The sequence below is a fragment of the Prorops nasuta genome, unplaced genomic scaffold (assembly GCF_024137725.1).
Source record: "Prorops nasuta isolate Cenicafe-Biocafe unplaced genomic scaffold, Cenicafe_Pnas_1.2 PNAS00008, whole genome shotgun sequence".
Taxonomy (NCBI): domain Eukaryota; kingdom Metazoa; phylum Arthropoda; class Insecta; order Hymenoptera; family Bethylidae; genus Prorops; species Prorops nasuta.
The window spans coordinates 9,010,513-9,025,038 of NW_027116805.1; the positions used below are offsets into that span (position 1 = coordinate 9,010,513).

Below are 14,526 nucleotides of genomic sequence, written 5' to 3' on the forward strand. Positions count from 1 at the left end.
AAAAAATATCTCGATGCAACAAGAATTAGGCAGTTCTTACAAACACTGTCTGTCATGCCTCGAGTAAAATTGCACCGTGCGTGAGAATCAAGCAGGTTTTGATTTTACTGCTAGATTGAGAAAATTTCCAAGGATTATATCAAAGTGTGGCGCGCGCGCGCGCGCGCTCGCGGGTCGTTTAAAGAGTTGGCTCATTAAAAGATTCGAGTGGTTTATCGGGCTCGATCGTTATCGGCGCCAGAAGCGGCCGTTTAATCGCACTTGGAAATTTAATCACGGAGACTGACCTCGACAGTTGGCAATTGCATGGCAATAGCCATTATCGTCCGAGAACGTCAAAAGCTCTAATGCCCCGAATAATTTATTTCTCCGTTAAACATATGAAATCGTGACAATGCGGGACACGGGAAATTGAGCGATAAATTAAACGTTCGTACCTATCACCTATATATACTAGTAGCGTCCGTGGTGGCTGTGCGAAAAAGAAAGAGGAGGTGCGATGAAGATGCTTGAGAATTTCCTAGCTCTGCCATGTTCCCCTTGGATAAGACACGAAGGAGCGCAGCATCCAATATCAACTTCCTCCTTCCCATCGCACCTAAAATCCAATATTTTACCATAGCCTATCTCTTGGGAAAAATCCAGCAGATGGTCTTACGAATTCATCGAGCGTAACCTTCGAGGACTCTTGTATAATTGCATGCCTTAACATTATTTACCATAAAAGCAAACGTTGAAATAATCTTTTATCGCACCAATAACGCGCTCAATTTTATTAATGTCGTTCCGCGAAGAGAGTCTACGACGTGTCTGTGGTTTATTGTTGAAACGAGAAGGAGAAGAGAGAGAGAGAGAGAGAGTCAGGAATAAAGGATATTTCCAGCGAGCGAGCGAGCAACGCCACTTTTGACCTACTTTTTTGGAAGACGCATAAACTTAAACAGGGATCAACATTATCATATTATTATGCAGTTATAACTATATAACTTGTGTGGAACTCGTCGTTTGGGAAACTGTCTTTTCAAGTCTCTCCAAAGCTCTCTCTCTCTCTCTCCTATGTGCACCTAGTCCAACTTTCCACTGTGCAGCTCTGTGAATTTCCAGCCCAACTGCAGAGAGAGAGAGAGAGAGAGAAGCAACTCTCGAGAAAGCCACCAGCAGCGTCGCTCCTAATTTCGTGTTTATAGTTTAATCAAATCATCATATTTCTTACGACGTTTAACGCAAAATTTAAATAACAATAAATTTGGAGAAAATTTCTCTCCCAACCGCGCGATTCTTTCCTACGAGAATTTGTAATTTGATTTTTTCGTCGATTCACGTGGTGCGTAAAATTGGACGTTGAGACACGATAGCAGGGCAGGGAGCGCATAGCTATATGTGTCACCGTGTCTGAATTAATTAAAACGGAACAGAGACGGTTGGGAAAGTTTGAAAACTTATTCCCGGATCTAATAGCAACAAGTTAACTCGAGCGTTAAGTGTGATTTTCCTTAAAGTTCAACTCTGACATACGATATAATCTCACCGGTAATAAGCTTATCAGTTCCGAGTGAAGGAATTGGACAATTTTAACATTTCCCTTCTGCGTAACACTGATAGAAAGAGGCAAAAAAATCCATTGATAGAAATAATCTCAATGAATAACGCTGTAAAGTTATAACTCTGACAACTTTTTCTTTCAGGGAAGACAATAACAAGCCAAATCACGTTCTCCTCTTTACAATTATCAACCCAGTATACCCGATCACCGTGGTAAGTTCTTTTTTCTTCTTGTCTCTTTATGCTTTCTTCTCGTGTTTCGTCAACAGAGAAGAGAATAATATTCTCTCTCGACTGAACCACCAGATTTTCTCTATATATACGTTCTATAGACATAATATACAATTCGAGTGTTGTTCTCGAGAGAGAGAGAGAGAGAGAGAGAGAGAGAGAGAGAGAGAGGAATGTGTGCAGTAAATGTTTTTGTAAAGGGAAAGGTGGAGGGTATTAGAATTAACTCGTATTTTTATATTGGAGAATGAAGCCCCTCCAAGTCTGTACAGGAATGTATACAGCGAGGTATTACAAGATTTTTCAGAGAGAGAGAGAGAGAGAGAGAGAGATGGGTGACAATTTGTAAGGCAAAGAGAGATGAGAACAACAAGACTGCAGGGCTGTTTCTCAAAGAAAAGAGAGAAAAAGGAAGGGGAGGGGATGAGCACGTGTAAAGATGCTCGCTAGGCTCTTTAATTAGTGCGTCAGTCGTCGGGGTGCGGAAGAAAATTGGCATTTCTGACCGAGCAGCTATGCGGGAGGGGGGGGGGGGGGACAATTAACCGATACAAAACTAACTTGCGCTCGCATGTTTGGTCGTGGTGATGTACTATATATATATATATATATAATGGGGGAAAGAAAGCACCGCTTGCGCACCTTTTGCTTTCATAGAGAGATAATAGAAGAGAGAAGGGATAAGAAGGGGCGAGGGTAAAGGTACACACTATTATTGGCGCAAAACAGAAATAAAATGCAGAGCGTCGGGCCTGATGTCGTGCCAACTCTCTCTCTCTCTCTCTCTCTTAATGTTTTCCATCCGAAGCGCACACGATCGGAATAACCAGTAAATTCGAACGAATCACACTCCTGTCGATTCGTTATCGACCTTTCCAATTTGATCGACGATGCATGCTTATCAAAGACTCTACTCTCCGTATAAGCCCGTCCATCTTTTGACCAATCTAATGGCTGAAATTTTCCTATCCCCCACCCCACCCCTCCTCTTCTAATAGCCAAATATTTTCTTGATCTATTTTCGCTATTTTCGCTCAATTTTCTCGAGACTATATTTGCTCTATTCACTGGCAGTCCTTTGGTAAATTGCTACAAGGTAATTATTACTTTTATATTCATTTGTATTTATCTTTTAAATAGTAAATGAGAGTAACAATCTTAATAGAAAATATTGTCTTTGTTTACTCGGGATATTTTATAGTCAATTATTGATGAGAGAGAATTATCTTTCTATTAATTGGATGATTAAGGAGTTTGTGCCAAGTTTTACTGCGAGAGAGAGAGAGAGAGAGAGAGAGAGAGAGAGAGAGAGAGAGAGAGAGAGAGAGAGAGAGAGAGATAATTTTTGTTTTCATTAGGCCGATTTTCTTTCTCGAGGCAATATTAGTTTTATGGAGTTGAGTTATTTCGGTTAATTAAGGAAGTAATCGTATTTAATGTTTCTGCTTGGAGAAAAGTCGGCATTAATTTCAATTAGGCTGTATAATTGAGTGTGATCCATGGTAGGTTAACCTTTTCTCCCGAGAGAGGGAGAGGATGGAAGTGGGTCGCGTGAGCATTAAATGCGTTAGACGCGCAAAAGCGTGTAAGACAAGCTGCTGCTCTCCCACCTCCGTACCCTTGGAGAGGGGAGAGGGGAGAGGCTGGCTGGTTGGTTGGCGGCTGCCTCTGGAAGTCTACGTTTCAAATCCCTAATTAACTTGCGCGACTCTTCCCACACAATGGAATATTTCGAGGGAAATTTTCGGAAAATTTCTCTACTCGTCTCCCCTCGCAAATATCCTCCAGCCCCAAAAGACGATTGATCCTCGGCACAACATTTACAAAATATTTCTTTCCTCGTATAAACATTGGGAAAATTTATCGAAACTCTCTCGAAGAATCCAACGATACGAAAAGTTAACGATTAATTTTCCGCATGCGGACACTGCAAAATATACTTGTTAAACATCGAGAAAATCCGCAAGAAGCTTAAAATCCTGGAAATTCTTGAAACACAATCAACTTTTCCATTAATTTCCCACAGAAGCTGCAAAATATTTCATAGAAGCATTGATAAACGTGAAGAAAATGAAAAGTGAAAATCTGGAAAAATCCATCAACACGGAAAATTGTCGATTAATTTTCCGCAGCAGCTGCAAATTATATATCTTTCAAACATTTTGGAAAAGCGAGTAAGACGAAAATTGTGAACATTTTGTTAAATCTCTGCTATAAATGCGAGGGGAGGGGGGGGGGGGGGAACTTGAAACGTTGAAAATGTTGAAAAATCAAGTGGTAAAATGAAAAGCTGCGGACGAGTAATTCTCCGCAAAACCGGGGAAATATTTGTTAAACATTGAAAAAGGCTACGAAGCTTAAAATTGTCAAGCCTTCCGATGCAACGAATGGCGAAAAAAGGAATTTCTTCGTCAAGTTTCTCCTTCGTGTCGGAGGAAGAGAGGGTGGGGAAAATATTTATTAAACATTGATAAAAGCATGAAAGGGCTGAAAATGGGGAAATTCTTGAAGAGCAATGAAAAGCGAAGGAGTAAAATTTGTCGATTAATTTTCCGCGCAGAAGCTGCGGTGGAAAATGTATGAAATGTATATATAGGGAGAAGGGGGGGGGGAGAGGTAGCGAGCGCAGAGAGAGAGAGAGAGAGAGCCAGCCCCTTTGCCAAAGGTACTTTCTCCTAAGGAATCTCACCAGTCTCCGAGTCTCTCAGCTTTAATTATGCGCTCGTAGTTGCAGCTAGCATTCGTTATACTGCCGTATCTGAAATGTATACAAAGCGCGAGCTTTACAGTCCGGATATTTATATTATTGAAGCACCGGGGTGGTGGCTTGCGTCTAACCCTGCGAGAGAGAGCACACGCGCGTGCTTTAGAAATTCATGAGCCGTGAGGTTTTATCCTCCTTCCCCCTCCATGTCACAAACCTAGCTGTCTGTGCATGGGACTTCCGCAGCTGAAAGATAGCGAGGGCGCGCGCGCGCCCACCGCCATTTTTTTAACTCTCATTCTTTCTCCATTTCGTACCTAAAGCCTATTATAAGAGTAATTCCTATACCCTTCTCTCTCTCTCTCTCTCTCTCTCTCTCTAATGGCCTATTCGAGCGTCAAAACATCATCGTCTATTTCTATATGATCGTATTTTCCAGCAAATAACACAAATAGTGCCCGAAACGTTTCTAAATCGCTCGATAAACATTTTAGGAACAATTTTGACGCTACGTCTTCTAAACGAGTCGTTAAAAGCACATATATCACACATAGCAGCCCCTATACGTTTCCCGAAACGTTCCAACCTGCGAAACGGGCCCACAGCCACCTTTCTTTTTCTTTCTTTTATTTTCCTAACATCTGACAAAATTATAAGTAAAAGAAAAAAGTCTGTACAGCAGCAATCAGTTTTTAACACTTTATGCATCTGCAGCACAATATACGTCGGAAAGATTCCCAGAATATTCCAACGTGTCAAATTGCTTCGAAAGGACGTTTCGGCAATGTTTCAAACACGCGAGCCACGCTCTCCGTGCAGGCACTTTGAAACTCTAATATCAGTAGCCCCAAATGGTTATAAAATACTTTTATCATCGAAATACGTCGCCGGAGTTTTCGAAGAAGCTATATACCCGATGCTTGCTCGATCGGCGTTTGCCGTTCGCCGCGTCACGGAAGAAAAGGGAAGAGAGAAAAATGTACTATATATCGGTATGGAGTGTTAAAAGAGCGATGTATTTGCGAGAGGCTGCTGCTACGGGCGTATCGCGTATTTTGCAAAGTTGGCTGTGATTATTGGTCGGGTTGATAGCGGGGGTGGGGGTGGGGGTGGGGGGGGGGGGGATGTTATACGTGGGCGAGGAGGAATATCACCGAGAATTAGACTAGACGTCGTCTGGAAATTTAGCGATATCGCTAAATTTCGGCCGGCTGACGTTTATCGGCGTACGTGTAACACGCTCGAAATCTCCACTCTTTATTATGATTATTATTATCGCGATATCTCACGCGGCTATAAAGTTGGCGATTGCTTTGAAGTTGCCGCGGCGGCACGTATATTAGTATTAGCGTGAAAATCGACGAGATTCTCCATGCGATATTCCCCCCCCCCCCCCCCCCCCCTCCGCTCCTCATGCAGAAATCTTCGCATCCACCTAATAATTCCGATGGCTGAACTGTCGTCGACGGATCATCGCAGCCATATGCATGCACCATCGTAGACGTAGACTAGCTTGCCATTTGTCAAACACCGAGGATTTCTCCCGCGTAAATTAATGTTGCCCCACTGATCAGTCGATCTTGGCAAAATGTATTTGGCCAGGATAAATATTTGCTCGATCGTCGAGATGAAATATGAGAAGAATAATAGGGGGATGAACGTGTCGAGAAGAATCATTCGATACGCGTGTAAACTATATCCATGTGGAGAAAAAAAATTGTACAGGTATATATTTGCTTTGCACACATGCACCAGCCGATGGAATGGATTTCTCGATTAGAATTTATCGAATGAAATGGAATAACTTTCCCGTTATCAATTTTTAAGTGTTTTTTTTATAGGAAAATTAAGCGCGACTGCTTTTTTATTTCTCCACGAGGTTTATCGTGCCTCATTATTTCGTAACAAATGTTATTCAATTATTTGTTCGAAAGCTAGATTTACATACCACACTGAGCGAAAAAATCGTTTGGATTTAATAAATGCGTTTGTTTAGATTTTCATTTATTTGAATCTAATAATTTTCATTATAATCAAGCGAATAATAAATTTAAATAAATAAATTTGTTTATGTCAAATATACGATACAATTGAATTAAAGAAATATGCAAATTTAATAAATTCAAAAAAATATTTAATTCAAATGAAAACTTTTTTTATTTGATTGAAATAAAGTGATTCATTTAGAAGGCAATTTTCACGGCGAAAAAATAATATTTTCATTTAAATATTTATTTATTTGCTTCAAACAACAAAATTATTAGTATTATGAATATATTTAAGTGATAAATATTTGAACTAGATAAATCAATATTTCTTTGTGTGAAATCATTGTGTTATTGAATGAATTAAATATGTTTTCTCTTCAACTAAATATATGATCACAAGGCAAAAGTAACTTTTTATTTAATTTCAAATTAATATTCATTTAATAGAAAAGAAAAATTATTTGGCTGAAAATTAATTTTGTTAAAATTAGGAAACAATATATTTCTTACTTCTAAATATATATTTGCTTCGATTAATGAAACTTAATACTCGTATGAAATAACTGGAAAACATTGTCATAAATTTCTGTATTCAATAACACATATTTTTGAAACAAAAAATTTTATTATTTACATCAAGCGAACAATTGTGGAATGTAAATATTTTTGGTTTACATCAAATGAACTTTGAACTCAATGTAAGACAACAGTTATACTTAATCAAAAACATATATATATTGAATTAAAACATATTGCATTTGTTTGCAACTACTATATGTTTAATTCAAACGAAAGGAACAATTGCTTTAAAATATTACATTTACTGCATATAAACTTATATTCGTTTAGTGAGAATTAATATTTGTTTAAACCAAAATCTTTTTAAATTTGTTTCAAATGAAATCAGTTTATTTCCACAAAATAAACGCGAAGTTTATATTTCAAACGAATAGTTTTAATTTTAATTGATTATTTATTTTCGTTACGAGTAAATTCAAATATTTCTTAATTATAAATATATTTAATATTTCCCTGAAATATTTTTTTTAATTTAGAGATAATATTTGTTTGATTTTCATTTAAAAGCTATTTGAATCAAACAAACTGAAATGTAAATGAATGATTTCACATTAATTCCGAACAATTAATTTTGTTACAAGGAAGACGGACAGACTAATTTTTACAGAATAACATTTTCCAAACAGCTTACTATTTACTTCATTTAATCATTTATCTACATAGCTTTTCGATATAAATTTTTCAATCAAATATATATATATATATATATTTACATTGGTTAAAAAAGATATAAAAATTGTCTTCTTTCCAACAAATAATGATTAATATGAAGAAATTTGTATTTATTTCAAACAATTTTAAAATTCATCCGAATCAAATAATATTTAAAGCAACATAAGTTTTCCGTCGTAGTATTGAACATAAAATTGCGTTGATTCAAAATAATATTTATTTAAGATTTAGTTTAATGTTTCACATCTAGATGGCAGATTTAGAGAGTCTTTCTCACAAGTGATTCATATTCATGGTGCTTTGTATATAAGCTGACTTCGAACAACACTAAAATGTAAGTTTTCTGCATAAATACATATGTTACATATACACAGCTAGGCATTTCTTTCACATTTTATCCAGGATGATATTAGATAAAATAACCGACTACAATTTCTTCATTCAAATCAACAGAAGTATAGAACGTAAGTACTTTAACCATTTGAAATTAATAACAGATTTATTTCAGCCGATTGTGTTAGGTTTACCTAGTTAATAAAGATTCTCCATAATATAAGAAGCTGTTACTATAATTGAAAGAGCAGATAATCAAGCACAGTGTATAATATTAATTAATTTACTGTATAAGTTAGAGGCAAGATATGTGTAGTATTTGCAATATAATAAATACAATGTACTTAATGTGTAATAAACGAAATATCAGAAATAATTTTTTTTTCAAATGAGTACATTATTACTGTAAATTAATATTTATTTCAACGGAAATAATATTCGTTTGTGTATAATAAATATTTATCTGTAGCATATAAATATTTATTGGAAACAACCGAATACTCGTTTGTTTCAAAGAATTATCTGTTACAGTCATATAGTATTTTATTCCTTGAAAAAAATATTTATTCTGTGTTAACGAATATTCGTGTACATTTTAATACTTTTGCATATTTGCCAATGAATATTCATTTCATTGAAAAATATATAAGATGACTGTAACAAATACAGCTTTGAACTAAAAGAATAATCGTTTGTGTATAATAAATATTTAGCTATAGCATAAAAATACTTATTGTACTTTACCAAATATTCAATTAGTTAAATGAAATTTTAATTTGATTCATCTAATATGTTATTCCGTGAGAGAAATATTTATTATATGTTAACGAATATTCATTTCATTAAAAAATATATTACATGACTGACAAATATAGATTTCAACTAAATGAATATTCATTTCTTTACAATTAAAAAAAAACTACTGTAGTCAAATAATTTTTAGGCTTGAACGAATATTCATTTAGTCGTAAATAATATTTATTATAGTCATCCAATATGTTTTTAAACCAAATAAATATTAAATGGTAGACATGCAATTATCGTTTAACCTACATGACTATTCGTTAACATGGAATAAATATTTCTTTCAAGGAATAAACTATTATATGACTGTAATATAGAGTTCTTTGAAATAAACGAATATTCAGTTGTTTCCAATAAATATTTATATGCTACAAGTAAATAATTATTATGAATGATCGCATATTCGTTTGCTTCAAAGAACTATCTGTTATAGTCATATAATATTTTATTCCTTTAAAGAAATATTTATTCCACGTTAACGAACATTCATGTAGGTTTAACATTTTTTGCATATTTGCCAATAAATATATATTTAGTTCAAAAACATATTGGATGACTGTATCAAATATTTGTTCTAACTGAATAAATTTAGTTGAATCCAATAAAATATTTCGTGAATTCTACTAAATATTTTCTTCTTCGTAATAAATATTACTTGTACCAAATAAATTTTTCTTCCAATCAATTAAATATTTCAAAAACATGGTTTATTTCATCCAAATAATTTCATTAAAATCAAATAAATTAGCTCAATGGCGGTATTCACTGCAGATATTTATTTCATTTTAATGTATATTCATTAAATCCAAACGATTTTTTCGCTCAGTGCACTGTTAAATTAAACGTTTCTCATTATACTTTCGAAATACGTATTTTAAGTTGGTTTACAATTTTCCAGACGCGCTTAGGCATCTAGTAATTAAAGTCACAGAGAGGCAACGTAAAGAATTGCTGCAGAGGAGAGAGAAATTTCAGGAAGCTACCCAGGGGCAATATAATAAACTGATAGTTGTGTGCGCACAGGTGATGAGACGTGTAAAAAGTCACGCGCACGCGGACGGCCAATATAAGAAACTATAATGCCTGTATACAAAGGTATATATATAATAATATATATAATCGAGTAATAGTCGCGCGCACAGATAGACGCGTAGAGAGTAAAATAAATTGATACTTTTGACGGATAATACATGTTTAAAGAGAAAAGGGAAGAAGGTAGAAATTGTGCATGTGGTCGCACACACAAGTTTCGTTTATACATATAGGTATGCGCCTATATATAGATTGCCAGAGAGTTGGCTCTTTCTTCGTTCCTCCGCTCGAACATTTTCTTCCCTCTTATCATACTTGAATTCTGATGCATAATCGCGTTCTTACTACGAAAGGCAGATAACGTAAAATCCATACTCGATGCGAGACGCGCGCGCTATAGGAAGCGTCAAAATCGATCCTTTCCTTCGCCGATACGATAGAATTTCACTTGGCGCGCGTTAATTGGCAAATTGAAAATTATCCTACGCGGATTTCAACGGTCAACCAAACGCAGCTCGACGTACTCCAGTCTATTTTCGACCGTCCTACGATGATTTCGTATAAACTTAGCCTACCTATCGAGTTTCAGTCAAATTCAACGAATTCCACGGCCAATCGATTATTCTTCTCCCCGCGCGAGCGCACACGTGCAACCACGAGAGACTCGTCAAAAATTATAGATAAAAAAGAAGCAAAGCAAACGTATATATTTTCGCAATTGAGAAGATTCGTCGTAACATAATGGCAATATGTTTGAGTGTAGGTAAAATTCTGCTCTCTAACGTAGGATTTATCGAGTTTTAGGTTGAGAGAGAGAGAGAGAGAGTTGCTGCTGCATGCGGAAGGAGTCAAGTCCATCGAGTCTGCACGAGGGAGCTGATGTGCAGGCCTTCACAGCGCCTCTTCTTTCCAAATACTCGTGATTATTTCTATATAAGCGAGTTGGCCTTAATGGCCATCGGAGTGTTTGACCAGTACGCGTGTCGATAAACGTCGAGCAAACAAATAGTCTCCGTCGATCTCGGTGCAGAAGGAGCTGCCTCGAGTTAATTTTACCAACGCCGCGCGTCGCAAACTTTTCGCCGGACAATCACAGAATTTGTCGTACGTCACAATGGCAAATCTTTCAGTCGACAGCAGCGGCTCGCTCGCCTCTTCTCTCTCCGCGTGGGATAGCCCCTGACCTCTCTCGACCTTTGGCTACAGAGAGAGAGAGAGAGAGAGAGAGAGGTAACAGGATTTTTAACACACTTGCTCTCTCTCTCTCTCTCTCTCTCTCGATTATCCCGAAAAATTTGCACATCCTTGATGATAACGGTGCGGCCAAAGATTTTGATAAAGAGAAATTTTTTTGAAAGCAAATAAAGCTGCAACGTCACACTTTTTGTAGTATTAGGAAATACTTATAGGGATGATAAAAAGGGAAAAGAGCGGAACTGGCCTGTCGCGCGATTTTAAGGAAGCCTTGTTATCCGTTTTTGTCGAGGAGGGTGTGGTTGAATGTAGGGGAGGGTGGAAAGAAGGATAGGCCTCGTTGGAATCCATTAAACGAGTCCTATATCTACTTATATATATGTAGTCATGCAAAAATCGATGATTCGCTCCAAGAGAAATAAGAGAGTGGAAAATCCATGGATTTATTAGTATAGAGGCTCGTATACACCCTTAAAGATTCTATAGCCCTTTGACGTTAGCCATAAATCAAAAAGTTTTACGCCACTCACGCAGCATGACGCTCTACTTGTAAATAAATTTACTTACTTCTCTCTCTCTCTCTCTCTCTCTCTATGATCACGAGAAAAACCTTTAATAGGGAAATTCTTCTTGATGCAAATGAGAAGCAGTTGGATGTAACAATTATTCCCGGTTTATCTAGAGAGAGAGAGAGAGAGAGAGAGAGGCATAAAACTCGAGAAGGGTACATCGATATTCAACACTAATCCAACTTCCGGTTTATAATAGAACATTCCCTGTACTTGTGCAGATGGCGGAAATATCTGGTTACGTGAGCAAACCCTATAAGAAGCATGCAATTCTGCCTCCGACATAATCTACACAATAGTTGCAATTAATTGCATGAATTACTCGCGCGCGAGTCTAGTCGAGTCAATCGGAATATTTGCCTGCGCTATATATCCACGAGAGTTTGTCATTATAAATTGATTGCTGCTGCAAGAGGAAGAAGAAGAGCCGAGCTCACATTAGGAGGTTTCGCGTGGTCGTTGCAGTCACTGATTATCCGTTTCGGAAGAAAGAAAGTAAAAATACACATGTGTGTATGTTTGCGTGGACGTGAAAGAGGGCGGTTCTCGAGGGCTAACGACGACACGAGCCATAAATATTGATTTTCCGTAAGATCCGAAAAGCCTGGTGACAAGCTTCTGCGACGGTGGTGGTGGGGGAGCATCCCAGTGGCTTGTTTGCCCAACACATACATGTATAATATCGTATATATACGTTAGATTTAGCAGCGCGCGCGCGCAAGCTTTTGTTGTGACAGCCTGAAAGCCGGATCATGTGTTACACCACTATATACACCGAATGATGCGTGCCGCGCGCGAGCCACGTGCGTGTCTGCGTGGGAATCCCCGTCGAGTCAGTCGATCCTCCAAACATCAACAATAACCTACTCGAGGGAAAAGACAAATCTTTTACAGGAAACATCTTCTCTATCACCTGCGGTAATTTCTGCTGCTGTGATCATCACCTCAAGTACTTATTAGGCGCAAGGCAAATAATTGCCAAGAGCTCTCAGGCGACATAACGGACTCTCGTTCAGTCTCTATATTTCTTGAACAATTATACCTGGAAGAAATGGGCTCCTGGCAAAAGCCACGCACAAGACAATAATTTTCTCTCCCTCGCTTTCCATATCGTAATATATACATATATAGCAGAATAATATTTAAATATCGATAGCTGGCAAATTGCGCGCGAGTTTTAGAAAAAAAGAAATTCTCTCTTCTCGCGATGCAGCGTCTTTCTATATATATATATATATATACGAGTTTCATTATTACACATTTGCATATACATTATACACGACGGATGGTTATTGAATATAACGTGTGTGTACCAAGAGACTCAATGTGGAGCCATTCCCTTTTCATCCAGCAATTTTAATTTACGTGAGTGAACGCGAGACCTATCCATGTATATGTATATATGGGAGTGGCGACGATACCAAGGAGATTTTTCAAGACTTTTATTAAATTTTCGATAAATTCTCGGCCGACGACGACGGCGACGGCGAAGCCGAATAATATATCCTGGATATAAAATAAGCGCTTCTGGTACTCCGTCATTGGCCGGCCGACCAACCAGCTGTTCAATGTTATCTATATTTAAGAGAGTACAGCAGCACCCCCCCCCCCCCCCCCCACCCCATCCCCTTTCTTCGACCCGCTCTTTTCAAATGAAACGTTCGATCGGTGCTTTACGATTTATTCCGTCAGCTTGCCATTATCCACCGTGTTTTTAATTGTTTCAACAAAAATTTCCCTCTCCCACGAGGTACACTTTCTCTCTCTCTCTCAAAGTTTTTCATTCTCCGCCTTTGTATTTGTTTCTCGTTGAGTGATACGTCACCACTGTGCCTGATGCGAGTGATAGAGAGAGAGAGAGAGAGAGAGAGTAGTTTTTATATATAAGGGATAATTAGATAAGGACGAAAGAAACTTTGTTAACTACTCTTAATTAGAAAAGTCAGAGTCAGCTGGTCGTAGGATCAAATTCTGCGACTGGCAGAGTCTCTAATTTCAATCGGATCTAGGCGAAACAAAGATTACCGTCAACTTTCTTAATTAAGGATTTGAAGAATGCGGAATTGATAAGGTGTGAGTAAAGTTGCAATTGAAATTTTATATGCCGATAAAATGCTTAATCGCTGAAGAAAGAAAAGGATTCGAGACGTATGTACAACAGCGAAACATATATGTATATACCTATATGGTATGTCGATCGCTGCACAGGAACGCTCCTGGAGCATTGCCACACTCAATTTGTACAGTGGAATATTTTTCGTGCCAACGTGCTTAGCTAAATTAGGAATGAGAGAGAACACCGAGAGAACGCGATGTAAATTTCATTGAAACCAGATATCGCTTTGCTGGATCGATGTAATCGTATTGATAACAGTGCGATCGAGCAATGTTGTAATTTAAATTTAATATATACCGATGAAATGTAAACATTAACTGGGAAGCAAAGAATTCGAGTCATGTGCACGGAAAGAGATATAGTGTCAGAAACCTTCCTAAAATGTTGCTTCGTTCCATTGGCAGGGCGGAAGCTTTCGGACACGTTTTTCACGCGTCTTATGTACATGCTGTTTCGGAAGGAGAGAACGTAACGTAAATATCAAATTTGAGCTGCGAGATAACGCGCGCGCTTTGCTCAATCGATGTAATCGCATTAATCATCATAGCGACGAGCGAGCATTCACAAGTTTCTACGCAATTTCCCTTAACGTTTCGATAACTCACCTTTTTCAGCCTGCCTTGGAACACCTTTTAATCTTATCTATTCCGGCCAATGTCTTTGCGATAAAAGGTACCAAACAAACTGTGCGTGTATGTGTATGAGAGGGGCCAAAGAAAGGGAATCCCCCCCCCCAATGCTTTTCCACGCAACAAGAAAGAA

At 37.6% G+C, this 14,526-nt stretch overlaps 1 protein-coding gene across 1 annotated transcript in view; it reads left to right on the top strand.

Annotated features, from left to right (window-relative positions):
• Window positions 1-14,526, top strand: part of LOC136775333 (heterogeneous nuclear ribonucleoprotein L-like) — a 96,705-nt gene that overhangs the window by 13,992 nt on the left and 68,187 nt on the right. Inside the window, exon 3 of the mRNA XM_066730017.1 lies at window positions 1,686-1,755. Coding sequence (XP_066586114.1) covers window positions 1,686-1,755 — 70 coding nt within the window. The remainder of the gene's footprint in view (window positions 1-1,685; window positions 1,756-14,526) is intronic.